This window comes from Pan paniscus, chromosome 20 (assembly GCF_029289425.2).
Source record: "Pan paniscus chromosome 20, NHGRI_mPanPan1-v2.0_pri, whole genome shotgun sequence".
NCBI lineage: Eukaryota > Metazoa > Chordata > Mammalia > Primates > Hominidae > Pan > Pan paniscus.
Window position 1 is genome coordinate 48,654,399 of NC_073269.2, and position 26,142 is coordinate 48,680,540.

Sequence of the window (26,142 nt, forward strand, 5' to 3'; positions counted from 1 at the left end):
GGTGCTGGGGACATCACTACAGTCAGGATGACCTCATCCAGGTACCCATGTATAGTTTGTAGTGAATGATGATGAGAAAATGGCCTTGAGAGGAGGGATGGGCAGAACAAGAACCTCTCAAAGATATGCTCATCCTCATCCCCATATCTGTGAATAAGTCTCATGGTAAAAGACACTTTACAGATTAAAGGAAAGATCATGAGATGGGGAGTGATAAGGCTTGGCTGTGTCCCCACCCAAATCTCATCTTGAATTCCTATGTATTGTGGGAGGGGCCTGGCGGGAGGTAATTGAATCATGGGGGCAAGTCTTTCCCATGCTGTTCTTGTGATGGTGAGTGGGTCTCAGAAGATCTGATAGGTTTATAAGGGGGAGTTTCCCTGTACAAACTCTCTTTTTGCCTGCTGCCATCCATGTAAGACATGACTTGCTCCTCCTTCCCTTCTGCCATGATTTTGAGGCCTCCCCAGCCATGTGGAACTGTAAGTCCATTAAACCTCTTTCTTTTGTAAATTGCCCAGTCTCAGGTATGTCTTTATCAGCAGCATGAAAACAGACTAATACAGTAAATTGGTACCAGTAGAGTGGGGTGCTGCTGAAAAGATACCCCAAAATGTGGAAGCAACTTTGGAACTGGGTAACAGGCAGGGGTTGGAACAGTTTGGAGGGGTCAGAAAAAGACAGGAAAATATGGGAAAGTTTGGAACCTCCTAGAGACTTGTTGAATAGCTTTGCCCAAAATGCCGATAGCAATATGGACAATAAAGTCCAGACTGAGGTGGTCTCAGATGGAAGTGAGGAACTTGTTAGGAACTGGAGCAAAGGTGACTCTTGTTTTGTTTTAGCAAAGAGACTGGTGGCATTTTGCCCCAGCCCTAGAGATTTGTGGAACTTTGAGCTTGTAAGAGATGATTTAGGGTATGTGGGGGAAGAAATTTCTTTCTTTTTCTTTTCTTTTTTTTTTTTTTGAGACAGAGTTTCACTCTTGTTGTCTAGGCTGGTGTGCAATGGTACGATCTTGGCTCACTGCAACCTCCGCCTCCTGGGTTCAAGTGATTCTCCTGCCTCAGCCTCCCGAGTAGCTGGGATTACAGGCATGCACCACCACACCTGACTAATTTTGTATTTTTAGTAGAGATGGGGTTTCTCCATGTTGGTCAGGCTGGTCTTGAACTCCTAACCTCAGGTGATCTGGCCACCTCGGCCACCCAAAGTGTTGGGATTACAGGCATGAGCCACCACACCCAGCCTTCTGGTGGAAGAAATTTCTAAGCAGTGAAGCATTCAAGAAATGACTTGGGTGCTGTTAAAGGCATTCAGTTTTATAAGGGAAGTGGAGCATAAACATTTGGAAAATTTGCAGCCTGACAATGCAATAGAAAAGAAAATCCCATTTTCTGAGGAGAAATTCAAGCTGGCTGCAGAAATTTGCATAAGTAATGAGGAGCCGAATGTTAATCCCCAAGACAGTGGGAAAAATATCTTCAGGGCACGTCAGAGTTCTTCACAGCAGCCCCTCCCATCACAGGCCCAGAGGCTTAGGAGGAAAAAGTTTCATGGGTTGGGCCCAAGGTCTCTGTGTTGTGTGCAGTGTAGAGACTTGGTGCCCTGCATCCCATCTGCTCTAGCTGTGGCTGAAAGGGGCCAACATAGAGCTTGGGCCATGACTTCAGAGGGCGCACGCCCCAAGCCTTGGCAGCTCGCATGTGGTGTTGAGCCTATGGGTGCACAGAAGTCAAGAATTGGGGTTTCAGAACCTCCGCCTAGATTTCAGAAGAGGTATGGAAGTGCCTGGATGCTCAGACAGGAGTTTGCTGCAGGGGCAGGGCCCTCATGGAGAACCTCTTCTAGGGCAGTGCAGAAGAGAAATGTGGGGTTGGAGCCCCCACACAGAGTCCCTACTGGGGCACCACCTAGTGGCGCTGTGAGAAGAGGGCCACCGTCCTCCAGATCCCAGAATGGTATATCCACTGACAGCTTGTACCATGTGCCTGGAAAAGCTGCAGACACTCAATGCCAGCCCATGAAAGTAGCCAGGAGGGAGGCTGTATCTTGCAAAGCCACAGGGGCGGAGCTGCCCAAGACCATAGGAACCCCCCTCTTGCATCAGCATGACCTGGATGTGAGACATGGAGTCAAAGGAGATCATTTTGGAGCTTTAAGATTTGACTGCCCCACTGGATTTCAGACTAGCATGGAGCCTATGGCCCATTCGTTTTGGCCAATTTCTCCCATTTGGAATGGCTGTATTTACCTAATGTGTGTGCCCCCCTTGTATCTAGGAAGTAACTAACTTGCTTTTGATTTTGCAGGTTCATAGGCAGAAGGGACTTGCCTTGTCTCGGATGAGACTTTGGGCTGTGGACTTTTGAGTTAATGCTGAAATGAGTTAAGACTTTGGGGGACTGTTTGGAAGGCATGATTGGTTTTGAAATGTGAGGACATGAGATTTGGGAGGGGCCAGGGTGGAATAATATGGTTTGGCTCTGTCCCCACCCAAATCTCATTTTGAATTACCACATGTTGTGGGAGGAGCCTGGTGGGAGGTAATTGAATCATGGGGGCAGGTCTTTCCCATGCTGTTCTTGTGATGGTGAGTGGGTCTTATGAGATCTGATGGTTTTATAAGGGGGAGTTTCCCTGAACAAGCTCTCTCTTTTTGCCTGCTGCCATCCATGTAAGACATGACTTGGTCCTCCACCTTCTGCCATGATTGTGAGGCCTCCCCAGCCATGTGGAACTGTAAGTCCATTAAACCTATTTCTTTTGTAAATTGCCCAGTCTCAGGTGTGTCTTTAGCAGCAGCATGAAAATGGACTAATACAGGGAGATTATTGTGGTTTATCCAAGATGTGTCCAAAATAACCACAAGGCCCCTTTCTTATAAGTAAGAGAGGGAGGCAGGTGTGGGTGGAGATGTGGAGACAGAAGCAGAGGACAGAGTGGTTTCAAGATGCTGCACTGCTGTCTCTGAAGATGGAGAAAAAGGACACAACCAAAGATGTAGGCACCCTCTAGGAGGTGGAAAAGGAGAAGAAATGGACTCTGACCTGGAGCTTCCAGAAAGCACACAGCCATGAGGGCGCCTTGGTTCATGTTTTTATGTCACTCAGCTTGTGGTAATTTGTTGTAGCATCAACAAGAAACTAAAAAGGTGTCACCTTTCCTCATCTGACGGTGTGTGCAGGTGGGATAAGGGGTCATTTAGAGTTAAATCCTGATGCAAATCCTGATGTAAATCAACCCATTACCAGTTGTTTTCTTACGTCTCATCTCATGATGAACAGCCTGTGGCAGTGGCAGAACACCCTTGGGAACCATGGCTCTGTGCTTTAGTGCAGGGACTGGCTTGTTTGTCAGAAGGTGCTGCCCGGTCCAAGTGAACCTACATGAGATCGTCACCCTTCCAGGGGCCCTCAGGGAAGGGCTGAGAACCGCTGGCCCAGGTGTGTGGAGGAGCTGCAGGTGAAGCAGGGCTGGAGGGGCCAGGTAGAGGAGCAGACAGGTTGTCCTGTCACCATGGGAGCCTGCATGAGCTTTAGGTTGGGGAGCCCTGCTCCTCTGACCTGGACGCTCCTGTGTGGAAAGGAGGCTTTCTCAATGAGATCCACGCCAGGGGGTAAATTGGGAACTGATGGGAAATGAGGGGCTAGAGTCCTGGGTAATGCCTTGGAGGACCTTGCTCGAGGACTGAATTTTTGGTCTGTCCCCACCTTGATTACTCTGACAGCCCCTCTCTGTGTCCCACCAGGGGTAAAAATGTCCTGAGCAGTGGCCACTGGGACAGAGGAGAACCTGGTGGCCAGGGCTAAGCATCCAGGATCCTGGATTTGGGGACAGGCAAACTCACTTGTGGAGGACAGTGATAGACAGGGCCGCCAGGGCCTGGGTGAAGAGGGCAGGAGGGCTCAGGACACTGGAAGCTGTGTGGGGGTCACACCCACGATCTATACCACCCATGTATGCTCCTGCATTGCTCACCTTTGTCTGGACATCAGATGGCCCCATCTTCCACGCTCCTGAGACCCCACATGCATTCACAGAGGAACCCAGGCTGGGGCAGTGCATGGCCTTGGTCCTTGGGGTAATGGGAAGACAGCTGAGTGCTTGGCTGGCTGGGCAGGGCTCCTGTGAATCCCGCCCTTTCCTGTGTAGGGTCCACCCCAGCCTGACTCCCAACCCCCTACTCCTGTCTCCCAGGAAAGAGAGACTGGGGTTGAGAAAAGGTGGAGATATTTTCCCTGTGTGAGCCGGGAGAGAATGGACGTGGAGTTTCAGGTGAGTTTCTGCTAAGTTCCCACGAGCAGAAAAAGAGCCAATGAGAGGAAGGTTCCCCTTTATTCAGATCCTTTCCAGGTGACCCCGGGTGGGCCACAGGCCCATTCACTTTCCCTGCAAGCCCCCGCTTCCTGTGGTGATGGGAAGCCTTTGTCCTGACCCACCCAGAGCCCATTGCAGTCTGTTGAGGTCTCCATATATTCAGCAGGGACCCCCATCCCTCCCTGTCCCCAGGCCAGTGTCTCCTCAGGACTCAGAGCTGGTTCTCTGGCTCAGGCTCCATGTCCTTCCCCATCCCCAGGGCTGGGAGCTTCGGGGACACTCCAACAACCCACAGGAGCAGCTCCCAGAGGAACCTAAGAAACCACATCTGCTTTGTGGTTGACCCAGCAGTAAATGTTTGTGTCACGGTTTAGCAATTCCTGCAAAAAAAAAAAAAAAAAAAAAAAAAAAGAGAAGAGGCCTTGACCCCTGTGGCTTTCTGAGAACAGAGTCTGGTGTCTCCCAGGCTCTGGGCCCATCCAGGGCTTTTCTGATGCTGAACCTGGCTGTGCTCAGGGGGTTCCTGTTCCCAGGCCCCTTCCTCATCTGCTCACCACCCCCTGTTGTGTTTGCAGTTTCCTGAATCTCAGAGCTCAGCCAGGTGTGGGTGGGGGCAGATCCTGGGTCCCCCTGGAGCCTGCGGGACCAGAACACCTGTGACCCACACTCACCTCATAGATGGGAGCGGCTGTCCTGGGGTCGGGTAGTGGGGCCTGGGCAGGGGAGAGAGGGGATGTCAGGGGACAGAGAGGGAGAGACATGGAAGGTTCCTGTCTCTGATCGGCCAGGACTTACTTCCCTGGGTCTACTTATGGTCATTTCCCCTCAGGAGTGACCAGCTCTGCCCTTGAGCTCAGCCTCCCAGTGTGGACACAGCACCCCGACCCCTGTCCTGGCTGGGCCCACCCTGCACCCTTGTTAATGTGGGCCCCTGACTGATTCTTCCAGTGTCCACTCTGCACCTGCTGCACTCCAGGGGTCTCCTCAGGTGACGGAGGGCCCCGGGGTCGGGTCAGCACAGGGCATGGGTGGTCCTGGCCATGTAGGGAGGCCTGGATCTTGGCCGGAGGCACTCACTTTGACCTGACTGTTCTGGGGAAAGGTGGGTTTGTGCTATGCTGTGGGGTTGATGGTCCCCCTGCCCTGAACCTGTACTGCTGGGACCCCAGTAGAAAGGGGCTGGGGAGGGGATGGGCTTACAGGGTAGGTAGAGTTGTTTGAGGGACCATGGCCTGGGGGACAGAGACAGGAGTCAGCAGCCGGGTGGGAGGAGAGCCTGGGCCTCTCACGGAGGAGGGCATTGGGGTCCTGAACTCCCAGAGAGTCAGGGAGACAGGGCATCTTACCAGGAGAGACCCCTCCAGCCATTTTAGGGGCCAAGTGAGCAAGTGAGTTTGCAGAGGTGACCCATGACCAAGAGCCCACAGGTCAGGGCTGACCTGGCCAGTTGGGGTCCCCTGCAATGACGTTTTATGAGACTCCTCCTTGAAGCCCTATGGAAAGGATCAGAGGACCTCAGAGGGTGACTGGCAGGAGTGGACACTGTGGGCCAGGCCTAGGGGTTCCCAGCCACACCCAGGCTGAAGGGACACCGGGGAGCTGCTCTCTAAAGTCATGCTGGCCACTGGCCCTAGGAGAGGTCAGGCTTATTTGTGAGGAGTACAAGATTAAAAGCCAAACTTTGGAGTTAGAACAGGGGATGAAGAGGGGACCCTATTTCCAAAGAGGGGCGTGGAGATCTCCTTTCTCCATTGGTTCTGTAGCAGAAGCTGAGCCAGGTGAGGGGATCAAAGACTTTACAAAGGCACATCTGTCCTGGCCAGAGGGGAAGGACCCTCAGCCAGATGCTGGGCCAGGAGAACATTGACCCAGGGATGCAGGAAAGGAACTGAGGGCCCAGGGAAGGAACCAGATCATGGGGGTTTGCCTGAGAGGAAGGGTTAAGTCCCCAGAGGGAAAGCAGGGCCAGGCACATGTGCAGGACACTGAGGGGACCAAAGGTGTCTTGGATTCTCCCAGAACTCAGTGTCCCTACTGTGGCCAGACCCTGCTCTCAGGGCCAGTGATGCTGAAATGGGACAACAGCCTTGTCTTCTCTCTCTACCCCTTGGCAAGAGACATAAAGGACATTCCAGGACATGCCATCCTGGCACCCAGGTTCTCTTGTCTCACAGCTCAGGGGCTGTGGGAACTGCATTAGCCATGGGGGCACTGACCCTACCCAGCCTGTCCAAGCTGTTACATCCTTCACCGTGTGACCATGCCCAGGACTCCCTCTCAGATCCCGAGCCTGCAAATCCCCCCTCGCTTGGTGGATGGATTCAATAAACAGCAGGAGGTACCGGGGTTACTGAGCACTCCCTCCCCCGCTCCCTTCCTCCAGGCAGCTGTGGCTTTGCTGTGTGAGGGAACTAGGACCACACTCAGGGGTGAGACCTTAACCAGGCCGAATTCACAGAGGAGGAAGCTGTTGAGGAGGCAGCCCAGGGTCAGCAGCTGGTGAGGGAGGAGCTGTGGAATGAGAGGGAAGGATCTCTTGGGGAGGGCTCAAAGAGCCTGGCCCTGAATACTGGGGGGGGTCTCCTTCCTCCTGGCCTGGGGTCAGCCTGGGGGTGGGAGGGAGGCCAGGAAAAAGCTGTAGTACCTTCCAGTCCTGACGAGGAGCAGGAAACATGCCAGGGTGGCCACCGGTGCCACCCCGACCAGAACCCTGGTAATGATGCCAGCGAAGGCCCCCACAGGAAGGCCTGGGGCATTTTTTTCTGCAGAAAGGGGAAGGCAAAGGGGATGAAGCCCAAGTCTGTTCCAGGGGGAACCATGAAGGGCCTTGCAGGGCAGGGGCTTGTTCAGGGAGGAAGGAAATGCCACGGAGTTTGAGTGTGGTCTGTTGTGCTGTCCTCATAGCTGACTCCCTCGCTCTCCGTGGCTGCACCATTTTCTGTGTCTCAGGCTTGAAACACTGGGATGCACCGACTCCTACGTTCTCCCCCAGGAGCCTGCACCTCGCCCTGCTCCTGTGCCTTTAAATCCCTTCTTCCTCTCACTTCATGCCTCTTCCCGCTTTTTTCTTTTCTATTTTTTTTTTTTGAAACGGAGTCTCGCTCTATCTCCAGACTGGAGTGCAGTTGTGTGATCTCGGCTCACTGCAACCTCCACCTCCCAGGTTAAAGCGATTCTTCTGCCTCAGCCTCCTGAGTAACTGGGATCACAGGCGTGCACCACCACCCCCAGCTAATTTTTTGTATTTTAAGCAGAGACAGGGTTTCACCATGTTGGCCAGGATGGTCTCGATCTCTTGACCTCTTGATCCACCCACCTCGGCCTCCTAAAGTGCTAAGATTACAGGTGTGAGCCACCGCACCTGGCCTTTTCTTCTTTTGTTTTTTTTAGGTGGAGTCTCGTCCAGGCTGGAGTAGAGTGGCACGATCTCAGCTCACTGCAACCTCCATCTCCCGAGTTCAGACAGTTCTCCTGTCTCAGCCTCCCTGGTAACTGGGATTACAGGAATGTGCCATCATGCCAGGCTAATTTTTGTATTTTTAGTAGAGATGGAGTTTCACCATTGTTGGAACCTTGCTCAAGATTCCAAGTTCGAGAGGGGCCGCCGCGAGAGACCACTCGACACGGAGGTCACAGCAAAGAGACACTCTTTATTGCTAGCGCGCTAGGGTCCCCAGCACAAGAGGCCGAGAGACCCCGAACGGCTGTTGCACACTGTTTATAAAGGCAAAATCCACAAAGTCACACAGGGGGAGGTTACAAATTCAAACAGGGTGGGGTACAATAAGTTGATTGGCTCACACATTTGAAAAGGTTCAAGGCGCGAGATTTGGAAGCAACTGATTGGTCTCTAATTATGGCCTGAGCCAGCTGTCCCACACTGGTTGGTCAGGGGGCTCACAGGCGGGAAGGGGTATTTCCTGGAAATGTTTTTCTACTTTGGTTCTTGGGAATGTGGGGGACACTACCCTGGACATCTGGTGTCCCTGATAGCCACACCCGGACCCGGACTCCTGTCCATCTGTTGACACACCCGGGTGGGGTACTGTCCATCTGGTAAATGTTTTTCTGACTTGTTTTCCCAAAGTGTTTTTCTAGAATGTTTTTCTATTCTAATGGCTATGTTTTTCTAAGGCTTCTCATTCCCTCCTCTTTTCGTAACTTAGAGGCTCAATCTTGAGTCTCTTCATCAGTTTTAACTGCCTGGTATTGCTGGGTTAGGATCATAGCATGTACTATGTTTAATCTATCTTTAATTAGGGCAAGCAAGCGGTTAAAAATGCAGGGCCCAAAAGTCAAAACAAGTATAAGCAAAATTAAGGGTCCTAGGATGGTAGAGATGAGGGTGCTAAACCAGGGGGATTGGTTGTACCAACTTTCAAACCAACTCTGTTGGGATTCTCTTTCTTTTTGTCTGTCATCTAGTCTCTTTCTAAGTTTTGCCATAGAGTCTTTAACTACTCCAGAATGATCGGCATAAAAGCAACACTGTTCTTTAAGGGCCGCACAGAGTCCGCCCTCTTTCAGAAAAATTATATCTAATCCCCGTCGATTTTGGAGTACTACTTCAGACAGGGAGGTTAGTGATTCTTCAAGTTTAGTAATAGAATGCTCTATGGTCCTGAGGTCTTCATCTACTGCTGCTCTGAGTTGCTGCAGGTGGTAGCTGCCACTCACTAGTGCTGCGGTTCCTGTCCCGACCCCAGCCGCTACCCCTAATCCTAGCATAACAGCGAGGGTGAGGGAAACAGGTTCTCTCCTCATTCTAGTGAGGGATTTCTGTTCAAACTGGGATTCAAAAGACTCTGCAGTCTGATAATAAACTCGAGGCACAACTTGTACTAATATACAATAGTCTTCATTGCTGTTGAAGACAGCCGTGGACACACAAGGGGTAAGTCCAGTTTTGCAAGCCCACCAATCTGGCCCAGAGGGTATCAGATAGTGACTAGTTCTGGGTACTGTCAGGGTTTTATTACAGAGACGTTGGTGACTGGGGGGCACCCGGCCTATACAGGTTCCCGACCCTGACACTTCTGCTAGGGTAAGCTTCTTGTGCTGTTCCCATGCACACCCAGAATGACTAGTGGAGTTAGTAAAATTATTAATAGAGGCAATACCTTCATAGTAAGGGGGGCTCGAGGCCAGGCAGAGCCAGCAGGAGGTGGTGGATTCAGGCCTTGTCTGGTTCAGGGCGAGGTAAGCGCCTCTGATGAGGTTGAGGAGTCTATTGCTTGTTTCCGGGTCCGGAGGCATGCGGGTGGTCTCCGGGAGCGCCAATGGGGATTTGGATGGTGGGGGAGACGGGGAACCTGACTGAAGAGGCGCCTTTCTTGTTACAACTGAGTTCCCTGACTGAGAAGGTGCACTCCCTGTTAGAACTGGGTTTTCTGTCGGGGAAGGTGGGTTATTTGTCTGAGAAGATGCTGGGTCTGGTGCTCTTGGAGGAGACTGGGGACCGGCTGTCGGGGAAGGTGGGTTATTTGTCTGAGAAGATGCTGGGTCTGGTGCTCTTGGAGGAGACTGGGGACCGGCGGTCGGGGCTTTTTGCTGGCTCCCTGACTGAGGAGGTGCTCTCCCTGTTAGAACTGGGTTTGGTCCCACCGGGACTGCAGCGGGTACCGGGTTTACTAATAGTCTAATTTGGATGGGGATCCCCCATGCTGGCTTTTGGTATAAATTTAGGCCCCAAACTAGTCCAGTAGTCCAGCGGGGGTCTTTCTTTGCGACCTCTTCAAATTTTACTCGAATTAAGTTACAGTTGGTCGAGTACCGTTTCCTGGTACAGGGCTGGACAAAGGACATGGTTATGTACCAGGGTTGGGTTTTCCATTTCCATTCCCCATCATTAGTTGTTACACATGACCAACATTTACAGAATAAGGACATTAGTCCTCCACAGGTACTTTTCATTGGTCCTGTCCTGAATCCTGGACAGACATAGAACCCATTCCGGCTTACGGATATTCTCCTAGCCTCTAGCCGATCTTGTTCTGTCTGATCAGTAATATAAGTTCCTAATAAGCCCCCCGTTGGTCCTGTGAAACGATTAATTTTGGGCAAGCCCTGGTGGTGCTTATCGGTCAGGGCTATTTTGTCTAAGTTAAAATATAGGTCAGGGAACCAGGTATTCAAAGGGGCTACGTGTGAAGTCTCGTTGAGGACTTCATGGTTTTCAAAATCAGTTATTTGCCAAGTCAATCGATAGGGTTGGTGGGGGTTGCTGCTTCCAATAACCCAGGGGAGGAAAAGAGTTAATAGTAAGCAAGGGGTTAGACACGGGAGAGTCTTATCTTGAGGGGGTCCCTGGAGCGATGAAGTCTCCATTTCTCAGGCGACGCTGGTCCGGACACCTCCGGAGCTGCTTTCACATGGGATGCCTGGATCCAGGCGGCGACCCCGTCAACTTTTACAGCAGTGGGTGTGGTGAGGAGGACGATGTATGGTCCCTTCCACCGGGGTTCTAGTCCTTGGGAGCGATGTCGTCTGACATAGACGGAGTCTCCCACTTGGAAAGGGTGACTGGTCTGTGGGTGTCCAGGCTGGTACAGTTCTGCCAGAGGAGTCCAGATTTGGGCTTGCACTGCCTGCAGCCCTTTCAGGCGAGCCTGCAAGTCAGTCTTAAGGTCAGAGGGGGAGTAAGAATCAAGTATTCTTGGATGTGAATCAAGGCTTGGATGTGACAAGGGAGGTGGTCCCCCGTAGAGGATCTCATAAGGGGTGAGCCCAAAGCGATTAGGCTTATTTCGGGCTCTCAAAAGAGCTAGGGACAGGAGACGTCTCCAATCTTTTAAGCCAGTCTCTAAGGTCAATTTTGTTAAGGTCTCTTTAATAGTTCTATTCATCCGTTCTACCTGCCCTGAACTCTGGGGCCTGTATGCACAATGAAGTTTCCAATTAATCCCCAGTATCTTGGCAAGTCCCTGACTTACCTGGGAGACGAAGGCTGGCCCATTGTCTGACCCGATTACCTTGGGAAGTCCAAATCTGGGGAAGATTTCTTCTAATATTTTCTTGGCCACTATGTGGGCCGTTTCTTGCCGGGTGGGGTAGGCTTCTACCCATCCTGAAAATGTGTCTACAAATACTAATAAATATTTATATCCTCCACTGTGAGGCTTTACTTCAGTAAAGTCCACTTCCCAATAGGTCCCAGGGCGGTTGCCCCGTGCCCTTATCCCCGCCGGGACTCGCGTGGCCCTGGCGTTTACTTGCTGACAGGCCTTGCAAGCGAGCGTCACTTGCTCTAGAAGGGTACCAACCCTGGGGATTAAGAAGTCAGTCTTCTCAATGAGCAGTCTCAGTTTCTTGCTACTTAAATGTGTCCAAGCGTGCATCTGTTGCAGCATGGCCATGGCCTCTTTTTGTGGGAGGACTGTCTTCCCGTCTTTTTCCCAATTTTTAGTCTCTTGGTTCTCTGTGGCTCCTAAGGCTACTGCCTCTTTCTGGTTCTCTGGTGTATAGGTATGGCTTGTGGGAGGGGGCATCTGGTCAGCCTTGCTGGTTTCTGAAACTAATGTCAATGTCTCTACTCTAGCAGCCTGCTTGGCTGCTTGGTCAGCTTGCCTGTTACCCTGGGCGACAGGGTCATGTCCTTTTTGATGTCCAGGACAATGAATTATGGCCACCTTCTTAGGGAGGAAGAGGGCCTTTAATAAGGCGATTATTTCAGCCTTATTCTTGATTTCTTTCCCTTCTGATGTTAGGAGACCTCGCCTCTCGTAAATGCTCCCATGAGTGTGGGCTGTGGCAAAGGCATACCGACTGTCTGTGTAGATGTTAGCCTTCTTCCCCTGCGATAGCTCTAAGGCCTTTGTTAGAGCAATTAGCTCAGCCTTTTGGGCAGAAGTTCCGGGAGGCAGTGCCTGCGCCCATATCGTAGCATGTCCATTTACTACCGCCGCCCCCGCCCTCCGGGTACCTGCGTCCATGAAGCTGCTACCGTCTGTGTACCAGGTGTGGTCCGCGTCTGGGAGTTCGTAGTCCTGGAGGTCTTCTTGAGTCCCATGGGTCTCTGCCAGCACTTGTCGACAGTCGTGGGGACTCAGCGGGTCTTCCGGTACAGGTAGCAAGGTGGCAGGATTCAGAGTGACTGGAGGGCCAAAGCTGATGCGGTCCGCGTCCAGCAGGAGGGCTTGGTAGTGGGTCAGGCGGGCGTTGGTGATCCAACGGTCCGGGGGCTGCCGCACTATGGCCTCCAAGGCGTGCGGGGTAATGACAGTCAAAGGTTGCCCAAGAGTCAACTTGGCAGAGTCTTTGACTAGCATGGCAGTGGCTGCCATGATGCGGAGGCAAGGAGGCCACCCAGCTGCCACAGGGTCCAGTTTCTTAGACAGGTAGGCTACTGGTCTCTTCCATGGCCCCAGTTTTTGGGTTAGGACCCCCTTGGCTATCCCCCTTCTCTCATCTACAAAGAGGGTAAAAGGCTTGGATGTGTCAGGTAGCCCGAGGGCTGGGGCAGAGAGGAGTGCCTTCTTCAGAGCTTCGAAGGCCTGTTGGTGTTCCTCTAGCCAGACAAAGGGGTTGCTCCCTTTGGTGAGGGCATAAAGGGGGGCTGCCAACTCAGCAAAACCGGGTATCCATAGGCGGCAGAACCCGGCAGTCCCCAGAAACTCACGCACCTCCTTGGGGTTCCGGGGTGGCGGAATGCGGGCTACTGTCTCTATCCGCCCAGGAGTGAGCCATCTTTTCCCTTCACTTAAGATGTACCCCAAGTAGGTTACCTTAGTCTGGCAGATTTGTGCTTTCTTGGCAGATGCCCAGTATCCTTTGTCTCTGAGCTCCTGGAGCAGGTGCCTGGTGCCTTGTAGACAGGCTTCTTTAGTGGGGGCGGCCAGGAGGAGGTCATCTACATACTGGAGCAGAGTCAAATCTGGCTGCTGGGTGCGAAAGTCAGTCAAGTCTCGGTGAAGGGCCTCGTCAAAGAGGGTAGGGGAATTCTTGAACCCTTGGGGAAGCCGAGTCCAAGTTAGCTGGCCTGAGATTCCCTTCTCAGGGTCTCTCCATTCAAAGGCAAAAAGCTCTTGGCTTTGGGGAGCCACAGGCAAGCAAAAGAATGCATCTTTTAGGTCTAGCACTGTATACCAGTTGTGATCTGGTCTCAAGGAGCTGAGCAGGTTGTAAGGGTTGGGGACTGTGGGATGTATGTCCATAGTCCTCTTATTAGTTTCTCTTAAGTCTTGGACGGGCCTATAATCTTGGGTCCCAGGTTTCTTTACTGGCAGGAGTGGCGTGTTCCAAGGTGAGTGACATGACCGCAAGACTCCTAATTCTAGAAATTTATTAATATGCTGCTGGATGCTCATACGGCCTTCCCGGCTCATGGGGTATTGCCTAATAGACACGGGCACCGTGGTGGGTTTGAGGTCAACTATAATTGGAGCCTGAAATTTTGCCAGTCCAAGTCCCCCTGTCTCTGCCCAAGCTTGGGGAAATTCTTGTAGCCAATTATCAGAAGGGCTGGTGAGGATAGGGGTCTCAAAGAGCCGATACTCATCTTGCACAGACACAGTCAAAATCTGGATAGGCTGGCCATCCTCGTCCATTACCTGGGCCCCTCTTTCCGAGAAGTGTATCTGGGCTCCGAGCTTGGTCAACAGATCCCGTCCCAGAAGGGGATAGGGGCATTCAGGTACTACTAAGAAAGAATGAGTCACCATACCTTTTCCAAGGTCTACTGTTCGGTGGGTGGTCCACTTGTGCAGCTTTCCTCCTGTTGCTCCTTGGACCCAAGAGGTGCGGGATGAAAGGGGCCCGTCTGCTGTTGTCAAAACTGAATGTTGGGCCCCGGTGTCTACTAGAAAGGTGGTGGGGCGCCCCCCTACAGAAAGGGTTATCCGGGGCTCGGGGGGGGCTTCAGAGCCCTGATGCCCCTAATCGCTGTCCTCTCCCAGGGTCAAGACCGGGGTGGGTTTCTTCCGGTCCTTAGGACGTTTAGGACAGTCTTTGACCCAATGTCCTCGTTCTTTGCAGTAGGCACATTGGTCCTTATCCACCTTCGGGCGCCTTCACTCTCCCCCCTCTCTCCCTGGCTCTCTCCCTGGCCCTTTCCCTGTCACCACTGCCGCCAGGATTTTAGTCAAATGTCTATCCCTCTTACGATCTCGTCGATCTTCTCGTTCCTCCTGTTCCTTTGCTAGCCTAGCTTCTTTCTCCTCAGTAGCTTCTCTTTTGTTATAAACTTTTTCTGCTTCTCTAACTAGTTCTTGCAGCCCATAAGTCTGAATCCCATCTAGTCTTTGGAGCTTGCTCTTTATATCTAGTGCTGCCTGATCTATGAATGACATAGCCACGGTGGCCTTGTGCTCCGGGGCTTCTGGATCGAATGGAGTGTACATTCGAAACCCCTCTAGGAGCCTCTCCATGAATGCCGCCGGGCTTTCATTCTTTTCCTGAGTAATAGTTCTTACCTTGGCCAAATTGGTAGGGCGCTTTCCGGCCCCTTTGAGACCTGCCAACAGAGCCTGGCGATAGATTCGGAGACTCTCCCTACCTGATGCTGTTTCATAGTCCCAATCCGGGCAGGTGAGGGGAAATCCCTCATCTATCTCATTGGGGAGCTGGGTCGGGAGTCCTCCTGGCCCTGGCACATGTTTCCGGGCCTCGAGGAGGACTCGCTGCCTTTCTTCTGTGGTCAGAAGAACCTGCAAGAGCTGTTGACAGTCATCCCAGGTGGGTTGGTGAGTGAGGAGGATAGATTCTATCAGAGCGGTCAGGGCCTGCGGATCTTGGGAGAAAGGAGGGTTATGGGTCTTCCAATTGTAGAGATCTGAGGCCGAGAAGGGCCAATACTGGACCGTGCGATTCACGGTGCGGAGGGGAAAAAGCGAGGCCTGCCAGGTGGACTGGTCGCCAGGGTCCTTGGCCCGCCGTAAGCGGAGGTGGGGTGTCGGAGGAGGGGTCTGAGGGGTGAGGTCAGGTGGTGCCGGCGTGGGGATTGGGGTCAGAGAGGGGGTGGAAGAAGAGGTTGGGGAAAGAGTTGGATACAAGGAGGTGGAAGGGGTCAAAGGGGTGGAAGGAGAAAGGGGTGGCGCCGAAGGGGTGGAGTAAGGAGGGGGATTAAGGAGGGGATTGAGAGGCGGAGGAGGGAGAGGGTCTAGGAGGAGGAGATCCTTCTGACTCTCATCCGGGAGGACAGGCTTCAAAGGGACCGGGGTCTGGTTTCGGGGGGTTTCCACGGCGAGGAGGGTTGACTGGGAGGGGGAAGCCGAGGGGAGGAAGGGCTTCACCCATGAGGGTGGGTCCCGAACCAGGTCTTCCCAGGTGAGGATATAGGCCACCTGGTCAGGGTGGCCGCTGGGCCCTGGGTCCATCACCTGTGTTTTAACCTGCAAGATAATCGAGAGGTCAAAAGTTCCGTCCTGGGGCCACTCTACACCGAGGGTGGGCCATTCGGAAGAGCAAAAGGTTTTCCATCGCCCCTTGCGAATTTCTACAGAGAGGTTGTGGGCTCGCGCCCGTACGTCAGGAAAGTGGGCAAGAGTCAAAGATAGAGGAGTCGTCAGAGTCTGTCCCATAGTCGTGTCCTCGATTTCTAACACACACACAAACAAGACAGCAGGAAAACCAACGAGTATGCACACGCACAGAAGCCGCGCGGCCAGAGATCGGCGCCACAGTTCCACGAAGGATTCAGATGGCCAGGAAAACCGGCCTACAGAGGCGAGGAGACTGGCGGAATCGTCAGTTTTCCTCCAGACGACCGCCAGGGTGGTCTGCGGATTCAGATGGCAGGAAGAACCTGCCTACAGAGGCGAGGAGATTGACGGGGTCGTCAATTCTCCTCCAGGTAACCACCAGGGCGTCCCCCGGGGCGCAAGTGGGAAGGTGCCGAGCACGTCTGCCCCCCTTCCACACTTCTTCAGACTGAGTACTCAACCAAATTAGCCGGCAACTCAAACAGACAAGCAAGACGAACAAAACAAAAACGAAAGTACCTGAAGATGCCTAGTCGTCTGTCGATGGCCCGGGCCGAGTGGGTCTTCGCCGTGCAGGTCGAGGGTCGTCAAGCGGTGACCAATCCCGGACGAGCCCCCAAATGTTGGAACCTTGCTCAAGATTCCAAGTTCGAGAGGGGCCGCCGCGAGAGACCACTCGACACGGAGGTCACAGCAAAGAGACACTCTTTATTGCTAGCGCGCTAGGGTCCCCAGCACAAGAGGCCGAGAGACCCCGAACGGCTGTTGCACACTGTTTATAAAGGCAAAAACCACAAAGTCACACAGGGGGAGGTTACAAATTCAAACAGGGTGGGGTACAATAAGTTGATTGGCTCACACATTTGAAAAGGTTCAAGGCGCGAGATTTGGAAGCAACTGATTGGTCTCTAATTATGGCCTGAGCCAGCTGTCCCACACTGGTTGGTCAGGGGGCTCACAGGCGGGAAGGGGTATTTCCTGGAAATGTTTTTCTACTTTGGTTCTTGGGAATGTGGGGGACACTACCCTGGACATCTGGTGTCCCTGATAGCCACACCCGGACCCGGACTCCTGTGCATCTGTTGACACACCCGGGTGGGGTACTGTCCATCTGGTAAATGTTTTTCTGACTTGTTTTCCCAAAGTGTTTTTCTAGAATGTTTTTCTATTCTAATGGCTATGTTTTTCTAAGGCTTCTCACCATGTTGGCCAGGCTGGTCTCAAACTCCTGACCTCAGGTGATCCATCTGCCTCAGCCTCCCAAAGTGCTGGGATTACAGGCGTGAGCCACAGCACCCAGTCTTCCCTCTGTTTCTTCTTTTCCATTCCATGATTGTCATACAGAGCTAGCCCTCGCTGTCAACTCAATGCTGATGAGCGGGGATGATGCTCTTTGACTGTTTTCAGGGGTCTTCCATGTGCCAGGCACAGTGGGCACCAACCTACCTACAGCTCATCTCATCCTCCTATCACCTTGAGGGAGGGGGGCTTCACTCCCATCTGCAGAGTTAGAATCTGAGACTTACAGTGCCTCAGTAAGTCAAGGAAGGTCACAGAACTTGTACATGACACAAGCAAATTTTAACCAAGGTCTCCTTGACTTAGCTAATAACAAAGCTCATAAAAATAATAATACTAGTTGATAGCACTGATTGAGCCCTGGCTCTGTGCACTACCCTGTTAAGGGCTTTAATTACATTAATCTTCAAATAAACATCCTCACAACCATCCTGAGATCCAAGTGTTTGTTAAAATTCTACAGATGAGGAAACTGAGGCCTAGGAGGTTGAGTGTCTTGCTCAAGGTCAAACACCTGGTATATTCCCGGCACTGACTGTCAGGCCTCTGAGCCCACGCGAAGCTATCATAACCTGTGACCTGCACGTATACATCCAGATGGCCTGGAGCAACTGAAGAACCACAAAAGAAGTGAAACAGCCAATTCCTGCCTTAACTGATGACAGTCTACCATTGTGATTTGTTCCTGCCGCACCCTAACTAATCAATTGACCTTGTGACATTCCCCCCCGGACAATGAATCTCATGATCTCTCCACCTGCACCTTGTGACCCGCCCCCTGCCCACAAGAGTTAACTACCTTTAACTGTAATTTTCCACTACCTACCCAAATCCTGTAAAACTGCCCCACCCCCATCTCCCTTTGCTGACTCCTTTTTCAGATTCAGCCCACTTGCACCCAAGTGAATAAACAGCCTCGTTGCTCACACAAAGCCTGTTTGGTGGTCTCTTCACATGGACGTGCGTAACACTGACCCTGATAGTTGACACAAGGGATTTAGTTCCAGGTAAAAACTGGTGAATTCTCCTTTTCTTCCTCACTCCTCAGATCAGAATCTCCCCCTCTGCACTGTGGATGCCCAAGATGAAGGGAGATGAACCCATGACTGGTCTCAGGTCTGCAGATGCCTAATAACAAGCAGCCTCACACAACCCCAGTGGAGGAGAGGAGGGGGCTGTGGCTGCAGACAGACCTCGCATGACTCTAATCTGCCACCTATGGACTGTGTTGTTATAGGAGTTATTAGGAAATTATTTTAGGGAGATAGAGAGGAAAGGGGGTCCTTGGGAAGTTTTTCTTTTTCTTTTTTTGAGACGGAGTCTTGCTCTGTTGCCCAGGCTGGAGTGCAGTGGCGTGGTCTCGGCTCACTGCAACCTCCGCCTCCCAGGTTCAAGCGATTCTCCTGCCTCAGCCTCCCCAGTAGCTGGGATTACAGGCACACACCACCATGCCCGGCTAATTTTTGTGTGTTTAGTAGAGACGGAGTTTCACCATGTTGCCCAGGCTGGCCTCCAACTCCTGACCTCAGGTGATCCACCCACCTCAGCCTCCCAAAGTGCTGGGATTACAGGCATGAGCCACTGCTTGGCCAGTTTTTGTTTCTTTTAAAGCAGTTCCAGAAACGTTGCTTGTCTAGCAGAAAAGCCCCAGCTCTTAGAGCCTGGCTGGCAAGCTTTGATATACAAATGAAGGCCATTAGAAACTGGGTCCACCCAAACATGGGGATTCCTGCCCTCTTCTTGCCCTTGCTCCCATATGTGCCTGGCAACATGGTTGCCCTCACATATCCCCATGTGTGTAGAACCATCAAGGCTCCCTGCATTTGCATATTAAAAGGCCAGGGTGGAGGGCCAGTTTCTTCTTGGGCTACGTGAATGACACGGCTGGTCAAACCAATCCCCTGAGCCCTATGCAAATCAGACACCACGTCCTCCGGCCTCCTCATATAACTGGCTGTTTTCTGCTGCACTTAGGGTTTCCTCTCTTTGCTTGGAACCCCCCTCCGTCTGTCCCTGTATGGGGGAGCTTTTTCCTTCTTTTTTGCCTATTAAACTCTTTGCTCCACATGTGTCTGTGTTGTTTTATCTAAATTGGCACAAGACCGAGGATCCTGGTATTGCTCCAATCATCAGAGCCATATCAGTGTGACCCTAGTCAGTGACTGTCTCCCTGTGCCTCAGTTTCCTTTCAATAAATAAGATAAATGCTATTTGGCTACAAGGTTGTTTATGAATTAACCTCAAAATGTTTACAATTACTTGATCTCAGCTCTGCACAGAGCAGCTGCCCAGATGAACAGCATGTATGTATTTGAAATGCTTGTTCCCCAGTGCTGTAAAGAAATAGCACTTGAACATAAATTTAATTTTCTCAGCAAGGCCATTTTTATATTTTCTGCAGAAAGGGTATACTCGCCAGCAGTTTTGTGACGAGAGTACACCGAACAAAGGAGACAGGGTCATTTATAATCTGACGTGTCTACCTTACTGCTGTGTCCGGTTTCCACTGGCTGGAACAGGACCTCACATTTCATATTTGTCCCGATTGGCTAGCAACTTAGAACTTTTTAAAAGAGGCAAAGGCAGAGGAGAACAAAGGAAGGAGGAAGTAACTTGTGGAATGCTGAGAAAGGTAAAAACCATCTTCAAATAAAGAAGAGGAACAGGCTATGACCTAATGCTTGCTTGGACCAGTATAAGCATGCCAGGGCAAATATTTAGGCTAAATTGTGGGAGCTAAGAACATAAAATACACTGTTTTTTTTTTTATTACAGCTAGCAGATATTTAAGAATGTTAGCACACGTCTTTGAGTAAATTTTGTTTCTAAGAGAAGTTGCTATTTATTCCTAATTAGACAGGGAGGAAAGTCTTTGAAGAGGAACCTCTACTTTACTTTTTACATATGCTTATTTGCCTGTAAGAGAAAGGGCCCTGGGCCTGATTTCAGGTGGAGAAGGAGCTGCTGGGAGCATCCTCTCTTTGTTCTTCCCCCTAGGGACCCTGAACTTCCAATGGAGTCACCTAAGTCCCCCAGGGCAATGGGCTCATGCCCTAGTAATCTTGTCCATCTGTGCTCTACATGCTGAGTCTCAGGTGAATGTTGAGGCTCTGTCTTTGCCCAGATGAGGGCCTGGGGGCTGAGCCCTGGCTAGTGACCAGCTCCAGGAGCCACTGCCCTTGGACAGCTGGTAAATTGTGGCTCCCAGTCAGCCCAGGAGGCAACAATCCAGCTCTGGCATAGGCTCCTCAGGGCTCCACAGGATTCCATAGACCCCTCAGGCCAGACCCTGACTTAGTTCTCCAGGGTCTTCTCAAGGTCATGTCCATAGGGAGGGCACGGGGTGCTTGGCTGAGACTGACCTCCCCCTGCTGAGTCCCCCCCATCAGACTGTCCTTCCTCAGCAGTGAATGCCTGCAGGGTCTGGATACGGGAAAGGAATTCTGATCTGTTGAAGTTTGTCTACCCTGTATGTGTCCTGCAGTAAATGTTCAAACCCCAACATGGGACGTAATACAGAAGGGGACACAGGCACAGCCCAGGCCTGACAATCCCATGTATGTTAAGTAGAACTGACCCCCAACAGTCAGAGGCTGTGGGAGAATCACTCAGTATACATGGAACTGGCCAGATACTTCTTCTTTCTCAGGGTTTATCTTTATGACGTGTAGGGTGTAGAATCCTGTGTCCTGGGTGACATTCTGAATCAGCAGGGATGCATTGGGGTATATTGTCCCTTGAATGCTGTGGGCAGGCCCTGGGGATAGTTATTAGAGTTCCTGTTACATATCCTGTAATATGGTGGTTGGCCTCCACCCTTTCCCCTTTGTACCAGTTATAGCCAATAAGATCATGGGGCAGATTGTGAGTGAGTAGAAGAACCTCCTTCCCCTTTGCGGCATTGGACAGCATGGCTTCAACAGTGAGCATGGCAGTAGTGGGTGGGTTCCAGAAAGTTAAAACTGAGGCTAAGGTGGGGGAGAGAACATCAGTCAATATTGGGACCTATGTATTTGGATGGAAAGATGGGGCCCTGGGTTCTGAGGAGGTCTCTTCACCCCCTAGCCCTGGAGAGAGAGAGAGAGAGAGACAGAGAGAGAGAGAGAGAGACAGAGAGAGAGAGAGAGAGAGAGAGAGAGAGAGAACGTGCACGTACATGCGTGGGTCCTGCTGAGTCAAGGTCAGCAGCATAACCCCCATTCCCTCAGCACCTCTGACCTTGGCACTTCCCAGTTTGGAATCCTCTTCCCCAGGAGTCTGCACAAGCCCCCACCCCTTATTGCCCTCAGATCCTGCTCACATCAGGACATCCTTGGGAGACCCTTCCCCTGACACCTCCTCTAGAGACCCTTGCTCTTCTCTTTCTGACCTTTCCCAGCTCTGTTCCCTCCAGGGCTCTTGTCAGCACCTGACCTCACATTCTAGATATCTTTGGGTGTCTGTCTTCCTCCCATGAGAGTGTGAGCTCCGTGAGGGTGGGGACTTGTGTGATCTTGGTTGCACCCCCGTGTCTGGGACAGGCTGCAGACTCCTGTGGATGAGTTCATGAGTGTTCCCAGGGCCCTCCATGGCCTGAGGTTTGTGGGTAAGGACAGTGTTTAGTGGCCCTGGTTCTGTTTTTTTCTGGAGTGTTACCCTGACATAACATTTTATTGTCATCAGTTTTCAGAATTTATTGATCAGTGATGATTCACTTGCAGTATATTAACAGTGGAGATTGTTTCTCCATTAACAGCTTCAGATCATTGAGATTTTCCTGGTGTGACCCGTGTCCCTCTCTGGTGTCCTCCTCTGAGGCTCCAACAGAAGCCCTCTGTCCCTCCTCAGAGTCCCATCCTCCCCAGGAGATCCCAGTCAGTCTCTGTGCTCCCTCCTCCCACCCACTCCCAAGGAGTCCTCCCCTCACCTGTGAGAAGGAACCCCTGCCAGGGGATGCGCCCTCTGCAGGGAGGGCTGAGGGAAGAGCTTGAGCTCCAGGAACGCTCTTGTCAGGGCTGCTGTGACTGTCGGCTCTGCTGTCCTTCCTCCCTGTGTGCTGAGCCTCCTCCCAGGGCAGGAGCACTTCCCAGGGTCATGGGTGGGGGTGGGCTCTGCCCAGGAAGCCTCTCTGCCCCCTCCCCTCTCAGTCCTGCCTTCTTGTCCATTCTTCTTTTTTCCTTTCTGTCTTCATTTAAATTCCCCAGACTATGCTTTGAGAAGCAAGGTTTATTTGGACCCCTGTCCCTTAACAGGACAAATCACCCTCCCCAGCACTGATCTCTGCTGTGTCTTGGCCTTGGGTCTGTCAACACCACACAGAGAGTCCCTGGGGTCCCCGAACCTGGTTTGTTGTCTCTATGACAAAGAAATCCCTCGGTGTATTCAGGGTCTTCTTAGTGTTCTTAAATGTCTGGGAAGGTTGGATTTCCTCCCAGCAAGGAGGTCACAAAGATGTCTGGGGTCCTAGGAATGGACACATCTGGTGCTAAAGCCCGGGTCTAAGAGTCTTACTTGTTCTTTCTGCAGCGCTATGTGGCCCTAATTTCCTGGGAGTAACTGAGAATGAAGCTGCACGTTGCTGTAGTATTATGTCATCCAGACCTCAGACATTTCTAGATCGCCTTTATGATTTTCTCTACAGCTTGTACCACATTTATTATTTACTTCATACTATTTTTCTTTTTTTGAGATGGGATTTTGCTCTTGTTGCCCAGGCTGGAGTGCAATGGTGCGATCTGAGCTCAACGCGCAACCTCTGCCTCCCAGGTTCAAGCGATTCTCCTGCCTCAGCCTCCCGAGTAGCTGGGATTACAGGCATGCGACACCATACCCAGCTAATTTTTTGTATTTTTAGTAGAGACGGGGTTTCACTATGTTGGCCAGGCTGGTCTTGAACTCCTGACTTCAAGTGATCTGCCCACCTTGGCCTCCCAGAGTGCTGGGATTACAGGCATCAGCCACCGTGGCCAGCCTATACTATTTTTTTTCTAAATAAATTTAGTTTACAAAACATCTTTGTTTATCAGGGCACGGTGGTTCACACCTGTGATCCCAGCTACTCGAGTGGCTGAGGTGGAAGGATTGCTTGAGGCCAGGAGTTGGAGACAAAACATCCTTGTCTTATGCAGTATTGTCCATGAAATTACAGATTTGATGTGTGCTTAAATGTTTTTCTAACATGCATTAAAATAAACACATGAGTATTAAAATTAAAAAATAGCTTATTTAACTTTCACCTAAAATCAGTTTTGGGAAACGCTGATACAGTGGCATAAGCATGCACTTTATATCCAGATAGACCTGGGGTCAATTACTGGCTCCATCACTTAACTATGTCAACTTGGACACGTCACTTGGCTTCTGTGATCCTTGATTCCCTGATTTGTGAAAGGAGGATGGTAAAATCCACCTTGCAGAGTTGTTGGGAATAAGTGAGCTGCTGTGGGAGCCCCGTGCCCAGGCAGGTGTTGAGTACATGATGGTTATCATTGTGGTTATTGCTGTGGAATTCTGGTTATTTTCCAGAGAGAGTGTCTATGCTGGAATATTGGGCTTGTGGCTTTCTGCTAATGTACATTTGTGATAAGTTACTTTTTCGCTTGTTAGGACTTATGGTGCATCTGTCATTATTTTCATGTCAGTTTTACTATCTATTTGCTCTGCGATTTTGGTCAAGTTGTGTAACTTTTCTGTGCCTCATTTACCTAATTTGTAAAATGTGGGTAACAGTAAACTAGTGTGAGTGTGTATTTCCCAGATCTGACCACTAGAGGGCACAGAAGCACCAGCACCTTCTAACCGTGGGCCTATCCGTGCCGATGGCCTGCAAACATCATTCTCCCATGAAAGGAACCAGGGCTCCCTGGAGAAATAGCTGATTCCAGGGCTGGGTCAGGAAAGCATAGAGGAACCTGGAGCTTCTTGTGGGGCCAGAAAGTAAGGAACTACACGAAAAATGGTGGGAATGTGTCAAAAGGTCACAGATTTCCAAGGAACTCTCAATGGTCAATTTTGGGACAATATGAACAACATAATAAATAATGATAGTAATGGATTCCAGTTCATAAATACCCATGAATCCATGCTGATATAAATAAATAATTGAATAAATTAAATAAATGAGGGAGCAGAAATAGCTTTTTCCTGTAGCAGAATTCCAGTTAATAAATGTAGAAGGAGTGGTGGAAATGGAAAATCACTATTTGGCTCACAACACAGGAATTGTTATTTGTAGGCAAGGATCATCATGGAATATGAAGAGGCCTGGAATGAGGCAGGAGTGAGAACAGGTGGCGTGATTTTGTTTCCCTGAGAGGAGGGAAGAGGCAAGCCATGAGTCAAAGCCCTTTGATTTTTGTTTGACAATTCTTCTCTCTGTGTTCTCAAATTATCCCAGCCTGTTGCCTTGTCACAGAGTTGGTTGTGGGCTTTGCTACTGCAGGGGTTATAAAGCACCTGCAGGGGCCAGGGACTGTGCTAGGCAGTGGAGCCTGTGTGTGAATTGAAGGGTCAGGCAGGGCCTAAGCGTGGTCTGATGCAAACCACTGATGTGACTTCTTTCTTGAAAATTCTAAAAATAATCTCTGCCTTCAGGAGCCTCAAGTCTAATGAGGGAGATGACATCCACTTTATAAAGCCTAGAGATATGAGTGCAGTAATCTCTCAAAGTGGCAGAAGTGCATGGGGGACTCCGAGTTGGGTGGAACTTGAGCTGGCCTCACAGGGCAGGGTAGGATTTGGGTTGGTGGAGGGCAGAGAGAACGGCTGTGTGGAGCAGGGGTGTGTTGTAGGAGACGCACTCTTTGGAGCTCTTTGTATGGAGATCATTGAGGGTAGGGGCTGTTTGTGTTCATTTTTGTATTCCCTGAACTCATAGAGCCTGGCACTTTGGGAGTATTCTATAATTGACTGTTGAATGGAATGATCGTTTTGTAACCTGTTAACTGGGCCTGATGTGTTAGAAAATATGTAAAAGTGCAGCCTGTGTATTAGAAAATATGTGAAAGTACAGCCCATGAGCAGAAAGAAAATCTTACTGAAAAACGATTCCACGTACACATGGAGCCTGGTGTGGCCGCTTTACTTACGCTGCTGAGTTCTGCATCAGTCCACACCGAGGCCACCACAGGGGCCGGGAGCTCCTCCTCAGACCTTCCTCTGGGTCCCTCAATCTCTTTACCCCCCTGTTCTCCCAGGTCCTGCTCCCTGTCAGTTCACTCCATCTGGTTTCCCCTCCATGCGCTTGGGGTGGGTATCACATCCTGTGTCTCATCACGGGGGGCTTTGGGTCCCTCAGGTCCATTGATTAAAACACCTCTAAAACAAATGGACTTTCCTCTTGTTAACATGACAACTTCTTATAACGCATTTCAAGAACATTATTTGTGTCAAGAGTTTCTCTGATGTACAGAGGCCCTCCCTCCCTCAGGAAGGAGGCCAGGGGAAGTTAGGAGAAAACAGTGGCTTGTCTGGGTTACTTATTTCCCTATTCTGCAGTGTATTTGGTAGACGTTCAAAAATATTTGTTGACTTTGTCCATGATCCACATGGCTCTCATATAGTCATTTATTCACACACACATTCAGTGAGGCTTTGAGCGCCTAGTGTGTGCCTGGTATTTGCTAGATGGTGGATGCTGAGAAGATCAGATGTGCTGCTGTCTCTGAGGAGCTTTCACTATATAGCTGCACCTAGGGTGACCGAATCCACCTGCCCCACTTTACAGACATGGAAATTAAAGTGCAGGCAAGTCATAGGACTAGTTCAATGTCACAAGGTCACTAGCCTCAAAGTTATAGGAGTAAATCAAGTTTTCTGACTTGCTGGATTTTCTGTTAGTGTGCAGCCACCTGGCTGCTGCAGGTGCAGACATGGTGAGCTCCGATAGGAGCGAGGATGCTCAGAGTGAAGTGGGAGCCCTGAGCACCCTGGATTAACCAGGAGGACATGCCGGGTCCAGCTATGACTACACAGAGGACCATCGGGAACATTTGAATTCTCTTTTTCACTTTGAGCTTGAAATGAAGAAAACTGATCCCAGAAAACCAAGAGTGGAAGGTATTTCACAGGGCATTGGTGAGATGGGTCAGAAAATCCTGTGTTGAGGTCTGTCATCATGTTTGTCACT

The 26,142-nt window shown here is 50.9% G+C and overlaps 2 protein-coding genes and 1 pseudogene across 2 annotated transcripts in view; 1 reads left to right on the forward strand and 2 right to left on the reverse strand.

Moving 5' to 3' along the window:
- Positions 1 to 25,963, reverse strand: LOC103785014 (carcinoembryonic antigen-related cell adhesion molecule 3-like; annotated as a pseudogene).
- The window catches only part of LOC100976543 (CEA cell adhesion molecule 6), a 910,921-nt gene that overhangs the window by 789,080 nt on the left and 95,699 nt on the right, over positions 1 to 26,142 (forward strand). The window lies entirely within an intron of this gene.
- On the reverse strand, positions 9,831 to 12,798 carry LOC129394738 (uncharacterized). The gene is made up of 2 exons (XM_055103701.2): positions 11,253 to 12,798; positions 9,831 to 10,940 (listed from the first exon to the last, which is right to left on the reverse strand). The coding sequence occupies exons 1-2, from the start codon at positions 12,600 to 12,602 to the stop codon at positions 10,593 to 10,595; spliced, it is 1,698 nt and encodes a 565-aa protein (XP_054959676.1). The 5' UTR covers positions 12,603 to 12,798; the 3' UTR covers positions 9,831 to 10,592.

Bases quoted from the DNA above. Each gene is read 5' to 3' on its own strand.
- LOC129394738 (XM_055103701.2), bottom strand. From the start codon at position 12,602: ATGGCAGCCACTGCCATGCTAGTCAAAGACTCTGCCAAGTTGACTCTT. The intron at 10,941-11,252 runs GTAAGTCAGGGA...TCTGACCTTAAG, and splicing joins GGCCAGCCTTCGTCTCCCAG to ACTGACTTGCAGGCTCGCCT.